Source organism: Natator depressus, chromosome 1 (genome assembly GCF_965152275.1).
Source record: "Natator depressus isolate rNatDep1 chromosome 1, rNatDep2.hap1, whole genome shotgun sequence".
NCBI lineage: Eukaryota > Metazoa > Chordata > Testudines > Cheloniidae > Natator > Natator depressus.
The window spans coordinates 221816523-221839710 of NC_134234.1; the positions used below are offsets into that span (position 1 = coordinate 221816523).

General features: G+C 42.9%; 1 protein-coding gene across 1 annotated transcript in view; it reads left to right on the forward strand.

Annotated features, from left to right (window-relative positions):
- The window catches only part of DUSP16 (dual specificity phosphatase 16), an 88952-nt gene that overhangs the window by 40844 nt on the left and 24920 nt on the right, over positions 1-23188 (forward strand). The window contains exons 2-3 of the mRNA XM_074936272.1: positions 7567-8160; positions 9392-9530. Of these exons, the coding sequence (XP_074792373.1) occupies positions 7930-8160; positions 9392-9530 (370 nt within the window). The 5' untranslated portion in view covers positions 7567-7929. The remainder of the gene's footprint in view (positions 1-7566; positions 8161-9391; positions 9531-23188) is intronic.

Here is a 23188-nt window from a genome sequence, read left to right on the forward strand (position 1 = left end):
CGATTCTGCCCACCATTCCACTCAATGAGCGTATGCCCCGGGGTGAGCGTGAGATGGGAGACGTGAATCGGCTGTTCCCTCAGTCGATCTCGGTTCCCACGTGCCTCTCATAGTATGAGCATCTTACCGTGCTGAGTGTGATTCTAGTGGTTAAAGATTTGCATTTTTCATACAACATGGCCCCTAAATGCAAGCCAACTACTTCATCTGGTGCTCAACTGAAGAAACAGCGATCTGTTCCAACGCGGGAAGAAAAACTGGCTGTGCTGGACTTATTGAGAGACAGTATGTCGGTCTGCAACGTGGCGCATAAATATGGCCGCAACGAATCTAGCATCTGTGCCATCAAGATTCGAGAGAGAGAGAGAGAGAGAGAGAGAGAAATTCATCAAGCCGTGTCATCAAGTGCTCCAATAACTGCTAAGATGAAGAGCCAGGTGTGTGATAAGACTTCAGTGAAGACTGAAAAGTCATTAAACTTATGGCTGGAAGACATGAACCGTAAACGTGTGCCTATCGATGGCAACACATTGCGAGAAAAGGCTCTTAGCCTCTACGCGCTGTTCAAACCTCCCGCCGAAGAGGGACAGCCTTCTGATGAGAAGGAATTCAAAGCCAGCCAAGGTTGGCTAACAGTTTTAAGAACCTCTTCAACCTCAAAAATGTACAGACTACTGGTGAAGCTGCATCTGTCAATGAAGAGGCAGCAAATGCCTACCCCAAACAATTAAAGAAAATCCTAGAAGAAAAGGGTTAGCTTCCGGAACAAGTTTTTAATGCTGACGAGACTGGGCTCTTCTGGAAAAAAATGCCCAACCACACGTACACTTCGAAATCAGAAAGACAAGTCCCTGGCTTCAAAGCAGCTAAAGACCGTGTGACTGTGTTTTGTGGCAATGCGGCAGGACATTTGGTAAAGCTGGGCTTGCTCCACAGGGCTGCAACTGCCTGTGCCCTAAAAGGCAAGAACAAAAATCTCCAGCCTGTGTTCTGGCAATCAAATAAAAAAGGCTTGGGTGACGGCAGCATTATTTCTGGATTGGTTCCACAAGTGTTTCATTCCGGAGGTCAAGCGGTACCTCGAAGAAAAAGGACTTGACTTTAAAGTGTTGCTGATCGTAGACAATGCTCCTGGCCACACTGCAGCACTCCGGTTTGTGCATTGACGTTGAAGTTGTCTTTCTCCCCCCTAATACCACCTCCATCCTCTAAATCTCGACCAAGGTGTGATTCCCTGTTTCAAGGCCACATGCACGAGGCTTATGTTCTCATGGATATGTAGTGCTATGGATGCTGATCCCAGTCTTAATGTGATGGAGTGTTGGAAGTCCTTCAACATTGCCGATTGCATCACTTATACTAAACAGGCCGTGTATGCAGTCAAGCCTGAAACAGTCAATGCATGTTGGTGAAACCTATGGAAAGAGTGTGTGAATGATTTTAAGGGGTTCCCGACCATTGACAAAGAAGTGAAACGCATTGGTCAGGTGGCCAGGCAAGTGGGTGGTGATGGCTTCGTCGACATTCTTGAGGAAGAAATTGAAGAATTAATGGAGAGCCATAGAGAAACATTGACTAACGAAGAGTTAGAGGAACGGATAAAATAGTCTACAGAAGATGAAGATGACGACGACGACGAATAGGAAGAGTCAGCAAGTTGGAATCTTCATAAATTTGCTGAAGTGTTCCAAGCAGCGAAACACTGGAATGATTTAATTTCTGAATATGATCCCTCTATGGAACGACGCACCAAAATCACACGTGGTATTGAGGACAATTTGAGACCGTATCAAGAAACGTTTGAGCAGCTCAAGAGACAACAGCGACAGTTGCCAATCACCATATTTTTCAAGGAAAAACAACCAGCAGCAGATGAGCCTATAAAATCAACTTCTTGAGCTGAACCAGAGCCAACCACTTCATCTACGACTCGCTCTCCGTCACCCAAGCTCTCTGTCACCTCCGTCTCCTGGATTGACATCAAGCCCTGACAACCCCCTGTAATCACCCCCTGTAATTAAAAATACAGTACTGTAAAATTATATTTTGCATATGTACTCTTTATTATGTAATGTACATTACTGTATACATATTACTGTACAGGGTTGTATACACACAAACATGTACAGTATACCGTACTTTATGGGCGATTTAAGGGATTTTCAAGGGTAATTTTGACTATACGTGATTTTCGCCTTACGCACTGACTTTAGAACCTAACCGCAGCATAAGATGTGACTCCACTGTAACGCACTTGTATTCTGGCTCTAGATGGTTCCTCCAGTGTATCTGCAATTCATGTCTGGAAGGGCAAGCAGGAGCATGTGAAAGTTTTATCTCTGTGCTCAACCACAAGTGCCCAAGTCACTCTTGAAAATAGTACTTGGGTTCTGTGGGCCTGAGATGCTTTTGAAAATTTTTACTTGAGGTCTTCTCTCTCCTTGTCTTCCTTACTGCTCTTTACTATTAGACCAATTTAGAATGCCCTAGTGGGGTAGGGCAAAACCTGCATCTTTCCATGCTCTGTGCTGACCTTAAAGCTTAAGTTGGCCTGTTGTATTCATTCTCTCTGAAGCATCTGGCACTGGCCACTGGCAGAGAGAGGATACTTGGACCATTAGTCTGTCCCAGTATGGCCGTTTTTATGTTCTTAAGAGGTGAGTCTGAGTAACAATGGTGCTGCTTGGGTCATCTGCAGTTCTTGAACCCAGGCCCTGTAGGTCTAAAAGCATGAGCCTCTACCACTTGTTCTAATGGACCTAGTCCTTTAGGTCACAGGCAACAGCAGACTCCTAGAAGTCCATGGGTTCATCTACACTACAGCATGGACGTTTTGGCTCCAGCAGAGACTTGGGCTAGTCAGACCGGTGAGTTGGATGGGCTTGAGACCCCAACCTGCCGCCTGAGCCACATGCCCATGCTGCCGGTGTTTTTAGCGCCCTAGCTCCCATTGGAGCTAGTGCAAGTCTGTCTACCCGAGCTGGGAGGCTCACTTTCCAGCTGCAGTGTAGACCTCCCCTCTGCGTGGTCTAGGCAATGGGAGGAAATGGAGAACCATAACTTGTTAGCATGAATTTCATACGTGACACACAGACTTTCTGCTCTTTTATGCAGCTGGCCAATAGAGGTTAATATGTTGTATCTTGCACCATGGATTGAAATTGATGGGAGATTCCCCACAGGACTTCCCTTTGAGCAGGATCCCTTATGCTCCACTCCTCACTGGAAATCATCCACTCCTCCCCCATATACATACAGCTTCTCCCTACTGGCGGATAACAATCCGATCTAGCCGTTTACTGTTGATTCTGTTGGTCTTGAATTGAAATATACCTCCAACTGTATGGGTAATAGACTCCTTTCCAGAACAATTTTCATTCCCATTTTTCTGCGGTCAGTGTGGGGAGACCTCTAGTTGGTATATGGCCCATAATTTGAAACTTGATTCCGATGCAGTTTTGCTTAAACAGCAAAGGTTTTTGCCTTGAGTATTGGAATGTCTTGTTCAGTCCCTAGATAATCTCTTTAGAATGCTGTTGATCACGTGTCTAGGAGAGAACTTGTAAAACAGGTTGCAGAAAGTGGAATTTACCCTAAAACCTATAGATGTCTGACCTCTGCCAATGTATTATTTTGTTTGGATCCATGACCAAAACTAAATCTCATATTTTTTTCATCTTTTTGCAAACAGCAACAGGAGAAAATCCACTTTTTAAAAAAAAAAACATTTTGAAACGCCTTCCTTACACAGGTTTCAGAGTGTTAGTCTGTATTAGCAAAAACAACGAGGAGTCCTTGTGGCACCTTAGAGACTAACCAATTTGTTTGGGCATAAGTCTCTAAGGTGCCACAAGGACTCCTCGTTGTTCTTCTTTACACAGTGCTACCACATGAGCAATACCTGTGATCATCCTGTAACTTGGGTTTTCTAAGATGTTTCCTGGTCCAAAGATCAGCAATATAATGGCCTGCTTTTGACAAGTTAATTAAGTGCAGCCTCATGATGTTGTCACTTATGTTGCAATGGAGCACAATGAATTGACAGTCACTCCATGATGCAGTTTAGTACATGAAACTGGCAGCCGTACATGTGAGACAAAACTAAAGTCAAAGTGCTTGTAACATTCAGATTACCACTATGTAAACACAGCCAGAAGTTTGCAGATTACAAAACTGTATTAGAAAATTTACTAAAAGGACTCAAAGAGAGCCATACCTCTTAAAAAGGGGGGGGTGGGGGGAGTCCTTACAATCAGATTTTTAGGGTCTTTAAGAAGAATTTGTGGCTTTAGAAAAACTCGCACTGTGTGAGAAGGGGCTGACTGAGTCAGCAAGAGGGAATAAATTGCCTGGGAGTATTGCTTTTTTTTCATAGCCTCTTAATTTACTTAATAATCCTTTTCTGAAGGAATGTTTTTAAACATTTGTAAATCAGTAAAATTAAGAATGTTGAAAGTTCATGAAACTTCTTACCTACTGTATTTCTTCTTTGTTATTCAGACTTAAACTCAGCCCTTTACCCATCCAAGCAGAACATCTAGCTCAGTAACGGCATGATCCAAATCCCATTGTAGCTAGTGGAAAGGCACCCATTAATTTCATCAAGCTTTGGATCAGGCTCTGGTATGTCTGGGTATAGAGAAGTGAATCCAAAATTCAGGGTATAATATATTAATACAAATCTAAACATATTTTTTTCTTGCTGGTTTTAGAAATTAGGCATAACTCGCTAGGCTAACAAGCTCTAGCCATGCTTTATGTTCTTTTGTAACAAGATAGTTTAAAGCCTGTTAACTAGTTTAGCTTTATCCCCTGCAGCCTACTTTTAAAATAAGCGTGGACTTCAGTGAACATTCTATGTAGGAAAAGCATCTGCTGGTCAGATTGCATAGATAGGATTTTGCTAGTTCCTAAAGGTCTGCTATAGTAATTTTTCCCACTACTTTATTTGGGAAATATGTATTTCACTAGGTCTGAATAGAAATGGTGGCAACTTGCCATGAAGCAGTGGGGTCTTGGCAATTAGATAAACAACATTTTATCAACCCAGTGACTGCTTATGTACAAGTCTGGCATGTTTCTTGTGCTGGTAAATGCAACACTGTTCTCTTTAAAACATGAAACAAGTTATTTATCCTAGGGTTGGGGGGTGTGTGTGTGTGTGTGTGTGTGTGTGTGTTTTAAGACTAACTCTTGCTGTCAGAGTGAACCTTGATCACTTTTCTGAATTGAGATTAGATATATGTGGGGGGGGGGTACGTGTTTTGAATAATCTTTGTCTAATTAATGGAACACCTACTGCTGTGGTATTTCCCACTGCTAAACACAAATGACCTGTTACTATAACAGAAACCATGTATACAACCATTTCTGAATTAATTTGAATTCATGAGCTTATCACAATAAAGATGTTGTTTTCTTCAGACTTGACTCCGCAAGGTGTTAAGTGCTTTCTGGAGGGTGCTGAGCTCCTTTAACTCCACTTGTAATCAGTGGGATTTAAAAGCACTCACCACCTTACACAATTGGAACCCCTGTTCATTATGCTTGTAGACCAAGGTGCATGTGCTACTTTAGACCCTGATTCTGCCCTGGGAAGTCTGCAGGCCCATCCCTACCTCTGCACTGTTTGTAGTTCAGGATTAGGGCTGTAAAATATGTTCTACCCTGGACGTATTCTGGCTAGATTTAGATGAACACTTAAAAGAAATCTGAGGTAAGATTTTTCTTTTTTTAAAAAATCCAACAACTCAGTATTGCAGATGGGGTTGTGTTCAAAGCCTCTTATCTTTGCATGTGCATTGTATATTAAATTTCAGAAATATTTTTTTGCAAAAATTAGTGCTTTGAAGTTTACAGAAATGTTCCAATGCTTAATTTGGAATGTTTACAGAAATGTTTACAGAAATGTTCCAATGCTTAAATTGTGTCCCCCAAAAGAGACTGATCGTTATGGGGATTTTAACAATTTTTTTTAAACCTCGTCCCTCTGCCCCTTTTCTCTAACAATCCTCATGGTTGGATTGCCCTGCTTGCCTATCATCAGTCTGGTACAACCACTAGCAAATTAAGATTGCCTGGGTTGCAGGTCAGATGCTACGAGCCTAGGCTATAGCTAGCTGACATGACAAAGAGCTGCTAGATTTGTACTTTGCTTTGTATCAAAGAGGTACTTCAGTTTTATATATGACATTTCCCTAAACAACAGAAAACAGCATTACTACACTGCAGAACCACTTGTAAACTAGAGAATGCAACCACTTGTAGCTGAGAAGGATATATTGCACAGATTTAAGCACAAATTGTTCATTTTGGGTGTGTCTACACTGCAATTAGATACCTGCGGAGGGCCCATGCCAGCTGGCTCGGGCTAAGGGGCTGTTTAATTGCAGTATAGACATTGAGGCTCAGGCTGCAGCCTGAGCTCTGGGACCCAAACACCTACACTGCACTTAAACAGCCCCTTAGCTCAAGCCTTGCAAGCTTGTGTCAGCTGGCATGGACCAGCTGTGGGTTTTTAAATTGCAGTAGAGACATACCCTTTGTGGTCCTGCTAGCCATGCTGAATTTCTGGCAGGTTTGCCCTTGTCTGTTAACCCTAAACTGTGTCCATTGCTGTGGCCTCTGAGTACATATCCCACAGGTTCCAGAAGCAGTGCCCTCTAGGAGACTTCAAAAAGCAGCTGATCGACTGTATTGGGAGGACAAGATGAACCATTTCATCTAGTTTGTACACCACTCTGGCACTAAAACTGTTTAAACTGGATTGGTTCAGGTTAAGTCAGTATTTAGCTCTGCTGAAGTCACCTCCGAATGATATTTAGCAGGCATGTAAACTGTTTGTAACACACCTCTCACAAGTGCTCCAATTAGACTGAACAAACATGGTGAATTTCTCTAGTGTAGACAAGACTTATGTCGTTGATACTGTACGTTGAATGATAAACCAAAAAGTTTGGGTCCTGAAGGCAGCATGTTGCTCTTGTGTGTTCTCTTCACCCACCTTCTCCAACCAGGGGAGTTGATATGCCATTTTAGCTCCTGACAATTTCCACTCAAATTTTTGCCCTCACCTTAAGGTGAAACTTTGAAGAAAGACCGTGCACCACAAGCTCACACAAAAAATCCTTTTCAAAGCATCAAGCTTTTACATTTCCCTAATAAATTGTAGATCTTCTCACTAAATCTGCTGCAATGCACCTAGAAGGAACACCAGTGCTTAGAGCAGTGTCGCATAATTCTATTCTAACGCACAGTCTTGTGAAGCGATTGTTCCAGTGGCAACAAAATTCTTCAGTTAAGACTGACTGACTGTATTTGCCCCAACAGGGCAATTGTACAGCCAGGATAGTTGGAGTAGAGTCAGAAGAGAGTCAGAGCCCACTCTTCCAGATATTACCCCTAGCTCTTTGGAGTGTACAGCAAAGAAAATGTGAAGTTTTAAGTGTATATTAAAAATGTAATGTCTGCAGAGCATGGGCTAGATTGTGATAACGTCAAATACTGTATACTGCAAGCACTTTTCTTTTCTTTTTTTTTCCTTTTTTCTTTTTCTTCCTCTTCCAGGCCCTCAGTCCGGTGCAAAGCTGGGAGCATAGGTAAAGAATGATGTAATGCAGTGGCAGCCCAAAAGCATCTTTTGTTTGAATTGTGAAATGGCTACTCCATAGTAGTCTCCTGATGAATCAGATGTGAGGGGCTGCTTTGTGGAACGAGCCCTTTGTAACAGCGCATCAACTGGAAGCAGAAGGAGACATTCACTTGGAGGGCTCTTTCTGAAAATGGGTTTAACTTTTCTTTTGCCAGTCACTACCAGGATGACCTCATACACTTTCAGTACAATGGAGTGGCTAAGCCTTTGAGTACATAGCCATTACATCATCTCTGCAAATTAGAAAGGGAGGTGGTAAAAGAGGCCTTATTGTTGTCATGGCTGATGAGATGATCAGGACTCAACTCATGGTTGCTGAGAGGTTGGTGGCTTTACTGGAAAGTGGCACAGAAAAATTGCTACTGATTGATAGCCGTCCCTTTGTGGAATACAATACATCCCACATCTTGGATGCTATCAATATCAACTGCTCCAAGCTTATGAAGCGGAGGCTGCAGCAGGACAAAGTGTTGATTACGGAACTCATTCAGCATTCAGCAAAATACAAGGTAAGGATGGTTCTCCCCCCCCCCCCCCTTTTTTTTTAAAGGGTGTGTGGAAGTAAAACTTTAAAATAAAATTAACCTACATTGTAGTGAAATGAGTAATGATGAACTGCAGTCTTCCACAACTTTATTATCTAGTTCTCAGGAGCTACAGTAAATAAACTACTGGTGAAATTATGCTTATAGGCGATATAGTAATGTTTAAGAATTTAAGATTGCTGAAAATCTCCCCATCAGTTTACTTTTCTATAACCCTCTTAAGGGTTTTTCATGTAGTATGGTCCCTGTATGTAGCTAATTCGTATTTCAAGTGTATGTTTTTGCAAATTAAACTTCAAACATCTTGGTGTATAAAATACAGTGAATCCCATGGTAAGGAGCCCCTTGAGAGACCACCACAAAAATCCAGTTGTTGGAAGTTGTTTTCTTATACATGTGGAACAGAACTATATTTAATACTTTCAAGGATTGTTTGGGATGGTCTCTTTTCGGGCAGCAAGGATTGCTTATTAAAGGGTTTCACTGTACGTTGTGGAAAGAAATGTGTAAATTCAAAAAACCCCACCCATTCTGGCTAACTCTAAAATATCTTTTTGTTTGGATTTAAAAGATAAGCCTTTCATAGTTAGGCCAATGAGAGAGAATTTTAAGTGTAATTTTAAGTGAATCTATTTTGTGGATTTTATTTAAGAGGTCTTTCAATGTTTCCAAAATATTTTGGGTTGGGCAGAAAAGATTGTGGGGAGAAGAGAGAGAGTGAATGTCTGCATAAACTTTTTGCCACAGGTTGACATGTTATACATGGTGTAATCTGGAAAGTCTAATTTTCAAAAAAGTCAATCAAGTTTTATAGATGTAATAAAATATACTTGTAGCAGTTCAAGGTCTTTGGATAGGTAAATAGTTTGGGAGAAGAAACTAAAGGTTTGTTGCTTTACATTTGAATGCAAAACACCTTAATTTCAGGTAAACTTTTTTTAAAGTGGCTCAAATTTGCCCAGTGGATGAACCTCATGCAACAAGCTTCAGCCCTGATCATCTAATCCATTTACTAAACCCCGAAGCAATACAGTACAGTCAGGTTTACTAAGAGGTGTAAAAATGTCAGTTTTATTTAAACCTGTATGTAAAATCCAGATACTGGAACCGCTGTACAGTAAAGATGTAGGGTGTCTTAATTCTGTTTGGTAAGCTTTCCTATCCTTTCCCTTATTTGCAATTATTTGCTTTTCAGATTGAGATTGATTGCAAGCAGGAGGTGGTGGTATATGATCAAAGTTCCAAGGATGTTGCCTCTCTCTCATCTGACTGCTTTCTTACTGTACTACTGGGCAAGTTGGAGAACAATTTCAACTCTGTACACCTGCTTTCAGGTAGGATGCAAGAAAATCACTTGAGTGAGGGAGGGTGTAATTCTTTATACGTAAAGAGTGCACACTTTCACTTTTTTGCCTGTATTAAGAAAAGCGTTGTACTAAACCTGCTGTAGTCAGGTCACTTAAGTTTATACATGTAACTGTAGGGTTTTAAAAAATAGTTACAGTACTATGTGCAGATGTATATGCTGCACATGCGAGCATCTCTATAAAGCTTAAGGTCCTGACTTCTATTTACACTAGGGCTCTTTACACTATTCTGGCTCCGTAAAACGAGAATTGGGTCCTAGGCTTTTTACCTAGAAATGCTGATTATATTTGACCCGGAAGCAGCTTTAGGAGTGCAGTTCCTGGCTCTTAAAGCCTTGTATACACTTTGGGGGGGAGGAATGTCCCTCCATTGCTGAACCGGAGCATAGAACTAAAATGTCCACACTGGGGAAACAAACACCATATTCTCAGTCTTGTGTGGCTTTTATATTTTTTTCTCTCCCCTTTCCCCTGCTCTCAATTCTCCCCAAGTCTGAATCGGAGAAACAGAAAGCTATAATACAGGGTTCGTTTTTGTTTGGGGTGTTTTTTTGGGGGGAGGGTTGAAATGGAGGGGCAGCAGGTTCTCCTATTCAGAAGAAGATGCAGTAGACACACACATCATACCAAGTGAAGGGGGATAAAGTGTAGCCAGTGGTGGGAAGAAGAGAGAATGGTATATAGCAGTGGTTCTCAGCCTGCGGCCCGCAGGCCGCTTGCAGCCCAATCAGCCCAGAGCTGCAGCCCATGTGACATCCTCAGGGCCATACAGGTAGTATTGGATGAGGCCCACATCACACATTGAAAGGAGCTCAATGAAAGGAGGAGACTGACAGTGTAGGGTAAGTGGACCAGCGGGAGGCACGCACACATCAGTTTCGGACTGAGTTTGGTCTCTGGGCCAAATAGGGGTCAGCAACACTGAGGATGCAGCACACTCAGCTTTTGGAGATGCTGCTTGTATCTCCTACTCTAGTTCCCACATCCTTATCTGGCCAAGGATAGGGAGAAGAGTTGGTAGGCTAAGGAGAGGGGAGCTGAAAGAAAGGTTTGCAGGGCTTCTGTGGCAGGGGAGGGAAAATTTCAGAAACCTGCCCTCCAAAAACAAAACACCAACAACAAAAACCTTCAAAGAAATTACTTTAGTCATTGGGAAGGGAAAGGTGCATAGAAATTAAGGAGAAAATGGTTATAAGAAAATGAAATGCAGAGGGAAGGGAAAGAGAAGAAATTCTAAAGAAATGTTTCCTTGCAGCAGGAGGCTGCATTTGAGGTTTTTCAGTGACTTCATCCAACAGTGGTGGTGAATTGCATTGGTTGCTGATAGAAACTGAGAAAATTGCCCAATTTGAAAGTGGGGTGTGGGGATCTCAGGGAGATATTACAACAGAGAGAAACTCAACTAAATGCCTGTTGCTAACGATGCAGTGAGAAGTCTCCCAGTGCTTGAAGCAAAATGAAGTTATAGTTATTTGACTTCTGTGTCTATGCATAGGTCCCACTGAGTAGACTTGTTTAACTGTGTCGGGGTGCTCGGAGACTAGTTTTACTTCTTGACTGTCTTATCAAGAGTTATGCTTCTGAGCTTTAGTTTCTGTCTCTACAGCCAAGTAATTCTTCTTGTGTATGAGACCCCCCTCAACCTAATAAACAGGAATAGTTTTACCCTCAGGCACTGGATACATTTAGAGAGAAATGCTGAGAGATGTGACTAATGCTTTATTAAAATTGAAACTGTTTTTGTTTACAATGGACTTGTTAGAAGCAGTTCATGCCACATCATGAAATCCTTTTTCTGATCAAACGTTACAAGTGTCTAACTTGTCCAACTGGCTGTGTTGAGGGTGTTTTTAAATAACGTACACTGCATTGTTGCATCATGCCACAATACAAAGTATTCACACTTAATGCACCCAGAGGGAAAACGTACCAAATTCTTCCTCCTCGAAATGCCATACAGCTCCGTAATAACTAAGGGACAGATCACCGGCAGAGGAACCTGAAGGAGGCGGCCAGAGAAAACTCCATGAGGCTCACCTCCCAGCATTTTCAGGGCACCATTATCCTCTAATGGGACTGGGGGGATCAGTCATGGGATCAGTGAGGAAAAGACACCTAAGTTCTGTGGAGATTGACTCTCTGCATCTATTGTCGTTTTCCTACTGGTGAGCTCGCTCGTGTCAGTTTTGATGGAGGCACAGTAGGACTCAATGCTGCTTTGGAAAAAGCATTAACTCTGTGTGAGTGTGAATGAATGGACGGATAGCTGGGTGCTGAGCAGGGGAGCATGTTCAGTCTCCTGCTCTGCTTTCACCTCCATGTGCCTCCTAATCTCCATGGAGAGAAGACCCCAAAGAGCAGCCACACAGACTCTTCTGTGGCGTCGAGAAGAGTGAGTGACCATGCAGAGGGAAAGCACCCCAACTCTCCATGGCCAGGGCAAATCCCACTTGTGTAGGTCATGTTTACACTAGGAAGAAAGGTTTGTTATTGGCACGCTAGTTACGTGGTTAGGCCAGACCAGGCAAGTTTTAATTTTAACTATTAAAGTGTTAGCTGATCAACATAAACCTAGGCTCCCCACTAAAGTTCAGCCCCGACCAGCTAGTGTGTGACTACCCTAGTGTAGACAGGACAATATATACTTTAACTTGTATTTAAAAACCTGTTTTCTTAGTGAAGGGGAGGCTGTAGAGTCACCCTCACGTAAAGTGGGGATAATCTGGTTTTTGGGGTTGCAGAGTATAAACATAATTGAGAGGTGGAAATATTTACTACATGTAGTAGATTAATAACTGTGCTATTTCAGGAAAGATGAGCCAAATAAGAAACTACTATGGAAAAAAATTGATAACTATTTGTATACTCAGACTACACTGCTTCATCTCCAAGTTTCCTTCTTTTATATCCAACTTCCTCTGTTTTTAGTATTTGTGTAGGAAAATATCTTGTCCAATCTAAAATGCTGTTTGTTTTTAATAGAAGGTTAGTAACTAAAAAAGGAGCAAGTCTTACACAAGTGGTGGACAAGGCTATAGATTAGGCCACAGTAGGAAATGTAATCTTAGAAAAGTTGCCTTTCCTGCTTGAGTATTTTAAGTATGAGTCTAATGGAATGAATCTTTTTTTGCCTGTTTAAAAAAAAAAATTTGTGTAAAATTTAGTGTTTAAAAAAAAAAAACTTTAATACTTGCTGGTGCCTTGCTCTGTAGAAGACTGGATAAAATTGTTCTTTCAGCAAGTTGATAACAAACCCTTGTAAAACATTTATGGCTAATAACGAGTTTAGGGGTCAATGCACCTTGCAGAAAGGGAAAAATTTAAGTCTAAAGGTTTTTCTTAATCACTGTGTAGCTTATTTACAACAAAGACCTGAAATAAATGTGTTTTGGGGGAGGAAAAAAAGTAAGTCTCAACAGCAGTTAATAGACTTCTTGGGAATGGTCTCACTGATCCCCATTACTGAGGGTTCAATGAGTTTGTTTGTTTTGTTTGTTTTGTTTGTTTTGTTTGTTAATTGAGGCTTAATATGAAGGCACACCTCCCCCTTGAAGATTACTTTTAATTGAAATGACAGATGGAAAGCTCCTTAAAGGGACACTATTAGCTAAAACCCTGGATTTGACCTAGTAAAAACACTTGAATCTTGTGGGCAACATTCTTAGGATTCTAAAGATCTGTTTTGGCTTTTAAATTTACTACTCATGATATTGAAAAATGGGCACCCACTGCTTATCCCTATTCCCAGCACGCCCTGAGGGAAGGAGGTGGTTTGCAGGAAACTCTGTGCAAGCCTGGGACCGAGCATCAGGCTGTTTACTCCCTCTGGATCCCTAGGCTCAGGTGGGAGGGGAGAGCAGTTGTCTGGGCTGGTGGGGCTATGGCTGGCCTGTGGGTGGGTTTGGGGGTGTGGATATCTGGGCAAGAGGGGGGCCTTGCAGCTGGGCTTGTGGGGAGAGGGTGCAGGTATCTGGGCTGGGGAGGCCCTGTGGCTTAGCTCTGAGGGGGAGGGGGTTTGGGTGTATTGGCTGGGGGGACCCTGCTGCTGGGCTCAGGGGTGGAGGGGAGGGGTTGTGGGTGTCTGGCCCCCGGCTGGACTTGAGGGGAGAGGGAAAAAGGTAGAGAAACTTGGTTGTCATAGGGGTTTCTTTAACTCTCTACTCCTGGGGGAATTTTTGTGTGTGTGTATTGTTACAGACATACTTGCTGACAGGTATTTTGAAATAAATTCTCAAAATAATTGAAACTGGTGTGATTATGTAGTGCTGTTTTGACAAAAATTGCAGGATTTTAAAATATTGTATGCAGGATTTTTAACATTTTGGCACAGAATGCCCCAGGAGTAACCCATGTACCACTATAACTAGGATCTTACAACTTACACTAGAGCTCCCACCATTTCTATCGCTGGTGGAGCTGCATCTGCAGTAGTGCAAGAGTAGGAAATTTTAAGAAAAACTCAGTATAGATACAGCCTGTCATTGTAACCTATCTTTGAAGTGAATAGGGCCACTCATGTGAGTGAAGAGTTACAGAATTAGGGGAAAATTTTCAAAGGCACATATGATAGGTGCCTGATTGCTATTTGAAAATATTTTCCTGAAGACATCTTTACTTTTGGCACAGCCTTGGTAAAGACCTGTGTGCTCTCTTAAGCTTCCCTTGGTCTGTCTCTTTTGGCCTCTCCGGCACACGGTTCCTAGGCATGCTCTGTTACCCCTACAGAGAAATAGGTCGCGCTGGCCTAGGCCCCTAGGATGAGCGCTGTAAAGCATCCCAGACAATGGGGCCATGATCTGATTAGGAGCCTTTTACTCACTGCTGTAATATAATGGATTTGTTTTTTAATCTGCTCTCAGAACTCAACAAAATCTGTGTGAAGGGACCGAACAGGAGAGTGCAAGGAAAAATAATGTTGTCTGCTGAAATGGCAGTGTTCCTAACTGCGTGAGCTGCGTGAGCTTATGTAATGGAAAATGGCAGGCATCCCTGTTTAGCTGAGCTGGAATGCATGAATTGTAATGATCTGAGTAGATCTGCAGTTCATTTAAACAAGGTGGAAACATGGCAGATGCATAGAAGTTCAAGGCAGAAAGCTGACAACGTTATTTTCTTTGGTACGAACAGGGAAAAAACTGCTGTGGCGTTAGATAAGCATTTTAATATGTATGGGGGGAAATATGGAATGGGAAAACGATTTTGAAGGTGTTACTCATAAGCCACAATTGAAGAATAGCTAATCTTACATGAAGCAAAGTACCGCTTCGCTAAGCTTTAGGTATTTGTATACTTATGGGTTTTTATATTAATACTGCTTCATTTTGTTATTGAATGGTACATAAGGCATCTCTACAACCCCCCACCCCCACCCACCCCCTCAGTCTTAGTTAAACTCTTGTTTGGAGGACAGCAACTTCTTCAATTCTAGTTTGCTCTTCTGGTCTTCGGTTCTAGGCTAGTCTTTTACATAGTCTTCGCAATTGTGCTGAAACAATCCACAAGTGAAAATAGAAATGAGGTAGATAAAAATAGATAAGTTTGCATAAGTTAGACTTCGTTATCAGGCAAAAACATTCTTTAAACAATTAGAAATGTTGATACATCGCTTTAATTTTTTAATGGACTTCTTGTTTGAAGGGGTATTAGAGTCCCACTTTATACAGTTTACAAATGGAAGTGGCCCTAGTTGACGAGGAAAAAAAGAATGCCAACCCGGAAGTTTTTTGGTTAAGTGGGAAACCTTTTATCTGTCAAATGATCTCTTGCTGCTTCTCTAGTGGATGCTTGCTGCTTGGTTTTTGGTCTGTCACCTGGGATTTAGACTTTACTGTCTCTCACTTCCCATGCCTCCTGACCTAAAATCAGTTAAATGTGTGTGTGTGTATATATATATATATATATATATATATAATACAGAGATTGGGAATGGCTATGCATATAATCTAAATCAAGAGTGGCAATGCTGAGAAACTGGCAGAAAGATGAGTAGTTTTTCTCTTCCCTCCTGTCCATGTTGACAGAGTACAGTGAAGAAAACTTCAAAGAGAAGTTCTGCCTCACCTTTTAACTCTGATAATCTCTAACAAGAATCCAAGTTGGGAAGGGCAGGGAAGTTGTGGAAAATCAGACTGTTTGACACTAAAAAGGGTGATACAATCTTTGTAACTGCTTTTCTTGGGTATCCCCAGTATACATTGTTCCTGGGCTCCTCCAACAGGCCTTCCATCCTTTCAAACAGACACTGTTACTGATTGATCTCTGGTTTCAATTGAGTAGCTAAGGAAGGAATTCTTCTGTGAATCTTGCCATGTAACCATATATCTGGCTTTTGGTTTTCCAGGAGTATGTGTTTGTCAGACTGCTGGGAGATTGTGCTAAATATTTCACAAGAGATTTTTTTTTTTTAAAAGGATGTGCTGTTTCTTTGGACTTCATTTAATAGGCGCTCTGCATGGATTTCCAATACCCTCAGTCAAACCGCTAAACCAGGGATGGGCAAACTTTTTGGCCCAAGGGCCACATCGGGGTTGCGAAACAGTGTGGAGCGCCAGCTAGGGAAGGCTGTGCCTCCCCAAATAGCCTAGCCCCTGACCCCTATCCTCCCCCTCCCACTTCCTGCCCCCTGACTGCTCCCCTCAGAACCCCCTACCCATCCAACTCCCCCCCCGGCCCCTTGTCCCCTGACCGCCTCCTCCCAGGACCTCCCACCCCTAACTGCCCCCCCTGGAATGCCACACCCTATCCAACTCCCCTGCTCCCTGTCCCGTGACTGCCCCAACCCCTATCCACACCCCTGCCCCCTGACAGGCCCACCGGGACTCCCAGGCCTATCCAACCTCCCCTGCCCCCCTGGGGCCCCACCCCACCCCCACTCAGCCCCCTCCCACCCCCTATCCAACTCCCCCTGCTCCCTCTCTCCTGACTGCCCCCTGGGACCTCATGCCCCTTATCCAACCCCCCACCCCCTTACTCTTACCATACCACTTAGAGCGGCAGGATAGGCTTATTTGAAAGCCTGGGAGGTGGGCGGGCATAAGCCATGTTGCCTGCGAGGTGGCGTAGCTGCGGGGGAGGACAGCGGGGGAGGGGCTGGGGCTAGCCACCCCGGCCGGGAGTTCAGGGGCCGGGCTGGACAGTCCCACGGGCCAGATGTGGCCCATGGGCTGTAGTTTGCCCACCCCTGCTCTAAACCAAGGGTTCTCAAACTTCCATTGCGCTGCCACCCCTTTCTGACAACAAAAATTGCTACACAACCCCAGGATGGGGGACTGAAGCCTGAGCCCACCCAAGCCCTGCCACCCGGGCAGGGGGGCCAAAGCTGAAGTTCAAGGTGGGGGGGGGGAGGGCTGTAACCTAAGCCCGGGGCAGTGGGGCTTGGGCTTTGGCTTCAGCCCCAGGCAGTGGGGCTCAGACTTCAGCCCTAAGCCCAGCAAGTCTAATGCTAGACCTGGTGACCCCATTAAAACAGGGTTGCAAACCACTTTGGGGTCCTGACCCACAGTTTGAGAACTGTTGCTCTAAACTGTGGTATCTGAAATTAACTTAGTCTCTGTAAGTTGAGAAAGAGACAGCTTGAACTCCATTGATGTTTTAACCTCTCACAACTGGGGAGTCTCATTATAAAGGTCAGTTTTCTCTGACCCTCCCCCAAATAAAATTTCTTCCCTCTTCCTCTCCTCCTGGGCTTCTGGGGTTGTCACCCACCCGGGTTTTACCCAGACAGTCTGGTTTCTGGCTTCTGTATCCAGATGCCATTTAGGGTTGCCAGGTGTCCAGTTTTTGACCAGAAAGTCCAGTCAAAAAGGGGACCTGGTAACCCTAAATGGCTCCCAAACCTCCGGTTACCACGGGGTGGGGCTGGGTCATTAACCTGCACCAGGCCCTGCTCAGCCGGGGCTGCCTCCTACCTGTAGGCGGTCTCCTTGAGACGATCCAGTGAGCGACAGGGTGGGAGGGGTCCCCCGTTACCAGCAATTGGAAAGGTAGCAACCCTACAGCTCCTCTACCAGATTTTTGGCAGAGGAGAACTGCATTGGGCTCCCTTCAGAGCATGTGATGTTGCTCCTCTTTGACAGAAGTGTGAGGAGTAAATTAAGTGAGGAGTGGAACTGTCTGTTCTTCTTACTAACCTTTCATATTTCAAGTTCAATTTCCTGACAGTCTCAAAAATAAGGAATATTTTGGTGTGTGAGGAGATAAGGTATTAAAACACACACCTGCCCACACACACACGTGCACGACTCTTGCTTTCTTGTGCTTTGTCCATGTTTTCAACTCACTTAAAAAGGGCACTCACCTTTAGACACTTATGGGAAAATTTCAGTTGTTGTGTCCCTAAAGCACTTGAGAGCATTAAGTAATTAGTGTGCAGTATGTATTAATCTTCTCAAAGTAACTTTAAAGGGATGTTAGGAGGAAGGATTATCTAGTGGTTAGTGATTTATTTGTATTGTAGTTATGTCTAGAAGTCTGAGTTGAGGACAGGGCCCTATTATGTGAGGCATGCATTCATTGAAAAGACTAATTCTGCCCCCAAAGAATTGTTTATTGTCACACGCTTAGATTGTAAAAGATGGATACAAGAGACAGTGGGAGTGCAAGGTAACAACTAGACTACTCTGATTAGTGTAACCGTCAGTGATGACAGCCCTCCAGCTGCCTACTCATTGTTGTGTATTTTCTAGGCATCACAGCAGAGGTGAGTTTTTCAGAAAGATTTGAAAGAGGATAGCATAGTGGTCTTGTGGAACTTTACAGGAACTTCCTTCCATGCCAAAGGGGCTGCATGGCAGAAGGGGCAACAGTGAAACTGGACTGCTGGGCAATGAAGGCTGGCATCATTGGCTGAGCAGGAGCAGAGATTGACCACTTATGACCAGGTAAGAGAGGAGTTAGGGCAGGGCTAACCCAGTTATGGACTTAAAACTGAAGATGAGTAGCTGGTGCTTGTGGTGAAAAGGGGGAGTTTGAGGTAACTGGAGACCAAGAGTTATGACATCTGGATCTTGAGTTATAATTGACTGCCAGGGACTTCCTGTGTGATCACTGTGTCTTTGTTCCCCATATATAAAATGGGGATAAACACCTACCTCACAGGGGTGAGGAGCCTTTATTAAAGGGCTTTTGAGCTTCTCTCAGCAAACATACTATGTAAATTAAGTATTTTTAATCAGAACCTGCTAGTGTTTAAATTTTTGCTGAAATCTTCCTGGTTATCTTTCATCAGCACTACCCGTTGAAGTGTGTATGAAGGCCTAGCTTGATCCAGCTGAAGGAACTAAGGTGTGAATACTCAAAATAAGGCACTGGAACACAGTCTGCGGAGAGGAAGCTTCTCATTTTCTTTTCGTAGTTTTAAAATGCCTTTGCAGTAGGATTCCATCTTGAATGGTTGAAATGGGTATTAGATTGTACTGATAGAGTATTTAAGTTACACATTTCTGTGATTTGTACTTTACAAATCCAGATCATAGATCCAGAACCTAGGAGAATCTGTTTCTATAATAGAGGTTGTTGTCTCTCTTCAGTCAAAGATGTTGGTTTGGTGGCCCTGGAGAAGGGAAATTCTCTTTCTACAGAACTGATGTAGTACCTGCAGCAGCAACCAACAATATTTTTCCCCATGTTATCACAACTACCCCATTCTGACCTGGCGGGACCAAAATTCTAGGATTGTGAGAGTAGCTCTGTCTCTATGCCTAGTCAGTCTTTGCATGTTAAACAAAGCAGTTTTAAGGACCTGTCTCAGTTTTCTCCTACAAACTAGTTGTGACAATTAGCCGTGCCAACTTTCCCATCATTCGGGTACCCCGTGGTCGAGGTGTGTGGTGCAGGCCTCTCTCTGTGCTGAGATGATGATGATGAATTTGAACAGGAAAATAACTCCGCCTGAAGGAGTTTGTGAAAACTTTTCATCCCTTCTAGGTTTGGCCCTATATTGTTTCCTGAGTTAGCTAGGAAGGGAGCTGAAATGCCTCTGGTATTAGGATTCCTTAACAATCATAACACATGTAAACTGTATTAGGAATCTTGAGTGCTTTGATCAAAGGGAGGTTGAGCAGCCACCACTTTTCAGATCCATAGCAACAGGGTAATTAAATAGGAGACTGGATTTTGGCAGAAGTCTGTGAATGGAAGTGGAGGCATGTATGCAAGGAAAGCTGGCTTTACAGTAAAGATCGGGGGGTGGGGGAGGGGAGCACACTGTGTTTTCTGCCACCCACAAGCATTTTGGGCTGCTAAATCACTGAAGGCTTTTGGCACCATAACGTAGTTTCATAGAAACTCCATCTGAGAATCATAGCCACAAGTAATAAACTAAACAAGCCTGCACTAGAATGCACTGTGGTACATCAATATGTGTTGAGTGCGCTGACCGCTACCTAAAATGAACAGATGTTGATGTTTATTTAAAACTGTGAACTCATTGAGGAGAATCCAGTTCATTCTAACAAGCTACCTAATGAATTGATTTAGGTTTAGCCAATTATGTCTAATTGTAATTTCTTGTAGAGTTGTATCTTCCAAACTCCGTTAATAAGTTTACAGAGCCAAAACAAAAAGCTGAACTATAGTGGATTATTTTTTTTCAGATAGGTACAGTCCAACTGACTTTAATGTCAACATCCATTTACCAGAATTTTTTTTTTGGACATCTAATATCTTCTTCTATAGGACCAGACCTTTCTCCAAACCAAAAAAGAAAATTGCCAAGGCTGAGTGACATTTTTGCAATTATTTGGTGCTGAAAAGTGAACTCCATTATGCATCTGACTGTCTGTACATACTCTGCAAATAGGTTGCAGTGAAAAGCCACTTTGACAGTACAATAATTGACATTAAGTACTCCCTTGGAACTGGCAATCATTTTTTCATACAGTAAATAAGAAATTGCAATTTAGCTTTGATGAATAGAAACAGTTTGCCATTTAGTTTGACATGAGGTGAACTTATCTGTGTTATCATATTTTTATTTGCAGGGCACAGGTAATCTTTCAAAACCTTCATTTAAAAAGACCTTCAAATTTCTGCACTTATTGGGGAGATTATTGGTTGTGTTTTGAAAAGAGAATGAAAATAGCGCACAGTTTATACTTCTAGGAAATTCTCCCCTTCTGCCCCCCGTCCATAGTTTTAAAACAAATAGAAGAGAAGAGGCTTTGTTTTGTTGAAAGTCAAAAGACCAAGTTGTTTGATTCCAATTTCACAATAAAGCACAGAAGAACCTGAATGGCTCAATAAGGCTATTTAAAAACAAATATTTCAAAGTTCTTCTTGACTTTTTCAGTCTCTCTAATTCCAGTCCTTTGTGCATTTGGCAGTTGCCCTGATTGCTAGGGCTACAAAGAATAGCTTGCCAGATATTTCAAAGAGAGGATTATCCTTGTGGTTTAGGCACCCCTGGCTAGAAAGTGAACTGAGATTTACCAAAACTTGCCTAGGAGGTTAGGACCTAGGCCCAGTTAAGTTTATCAAAAGCTTCAGTGAAACTTTGTTAAACTACTAGCTCTGTTAATGATCTGTAGATCTTGCTACAGTTTCAACATGCCCATGTGATTGATTTACTATTTGCAGGGGCTGGAGTGGTAGTGGAGAATGGGTGTTGTTTAGAAATGAGTGCCAAAAGAAAAGCACATTTTCTCTTCCTAAAACAAACAGCAGGGTGCTGCAAATCTGATCTTGCCACTAGCCTAGTTCCAATTTAAGTAGTTATGGAGATGATTTAGAGATTAAGTTTGCCTTGGCAGAAAGGTGATGCACATGTTATGAAAAAAAAAATCTATTTCTTCCCCAGTAAGCTTGAATGTGTGATTCCTTTTTGAAGGCAGGATTTGTGCTTTGTGTCCTCATCTGTCCACTAAGTTAGTTTTCCAGTTACCTTTACAGCAAGACAGTAGGTAGTATCATTAACTAAAGCTCTGTTCTTGCATAGGAAGATGCTTTATATTAGGGGCATGCTAGTTTTCAGCCTGCAGGTACTCTAGTATGGAACACAACCAAGCTTTACAGCCAGAGATACTGGAAACAAGATGGGATACTTTTTCACTATCGGAACATTTTTATGTAAAACTTCAGTATCATGATTCAGTATTTCTGATGTCAAAAATCAGCTAACAAAAGTATGGACGGTGCCAGATCTTTGGCTGGAATTTAGTTTCACTCCTATGTTGCAGCTTAAAGTTATGGTACAGATAGATATTATTGTTTTGAGTTCTTGATACTATGCTCTATATTTGGATCAGAAAGTCTAAACTGAAATTGTTGCATTTCCTCGTGACATCTGTCAATATTTTTACTTTATTGAGGCTGTGTTTGTGTGGATAATGGCTGCTGTTTGAATTGGTCTCTGCTGTTGTGAGGAAGGAAAAACAGAAGGTATTTAACAGAAGGGAACTAAAGACACATTCATTAAGATGTTGCATCTGACTTTAAAGGAGTGTGGCATATTAAAGGTAGACAAAGTAATTAAGAAATAAGGATTGGTTCTCACACCCTTTGAAGGCAGTGGCTCTGTGGAAGAGTGTACTCACTGCAGGCACACCGCCTCATGGCTGGGCAGGACATAGTGGCTTCTCCTTTGGCAGCCCTTGAGCTTCAGCCCAACTTCAGGCTTTGTGGGCCTTCCAGCAGCTGGCTCCAGGCTCTTTGCACCACTGCCTTAGGGGAGCCCAGGCCCACACTCTGTTCTGGATTCCAGACCAGGAAAAAGAGAGAGCCTGTTTCTTCAGACCCTCTCTTCTGTATCCCTGGGCTGCTTCCTACCATGGTCCACAGCAAGGCTCTTCCTCACAGCCTATTCCTAGGCTGACTCTCCTTTCTGCAGATCCACCCCCAAAATGGGAACCAAACTAGTTCAGGGGAACAAAAGAAACATTAAAGGTCCTGCACCAGGCCTGCCTGTCTGCCCTCAGGAGGCTCTGAGACTTTAGAGGCTCTGGTTTGGCTCTGGCCCCAGCTGGGCCTTGCTTTGTGAAGCTAGCCTAAAAGGTCCTCTCACAGTCAGCCACTACTGGGCTGGAATCTTCCTCTTTTAACTCCTCCCTCCAGGCTTGGCATGTCACACCTGTAACAAGGTGGGGCTGATTGGGCCTCTCTCAGACTCTTATTAACCCTTTCTTGGTTAGTGTGGAGTCTATGTACCCCATCACAGGCTCCCATTGATGCCAGTGGGACAGAATCAGGCAGTGATGTACAATGCAAGAATTAGGAAAACATTTAAAGGAACTGAAAGGTCTCTGACATGAGACTGGGTGTAGGGGGAGTCCATTAACAGAATGTCAGTGGTATCTGGATACTTGGGGCGAGGGTGAGGGTGTCTCCCTAATGATAAGCTCTATTAGACTAGGGAATAGTATACCAGAGGAAGTATTGAAGCATCATCAGAAGTAGAAGATGATAGTTTGACTTTGTTTAATCTTCCTTCTCCTTTCAGATGGGCTGCTGAGACTCTGGCCCTACAACATCTTAAATCAGCTACATCTAAAAGTCTTGACTTGCCACATAAGTGACTAAATATTCAAGGATCTCTTTTCATAAGAGGGAAGAGTTAAAGCAATATCTGGTACACGTTAAGAACTCTGTAAATTATTTGGAAAGGGCCACAGTTAGTCCACAATGCATTGCTC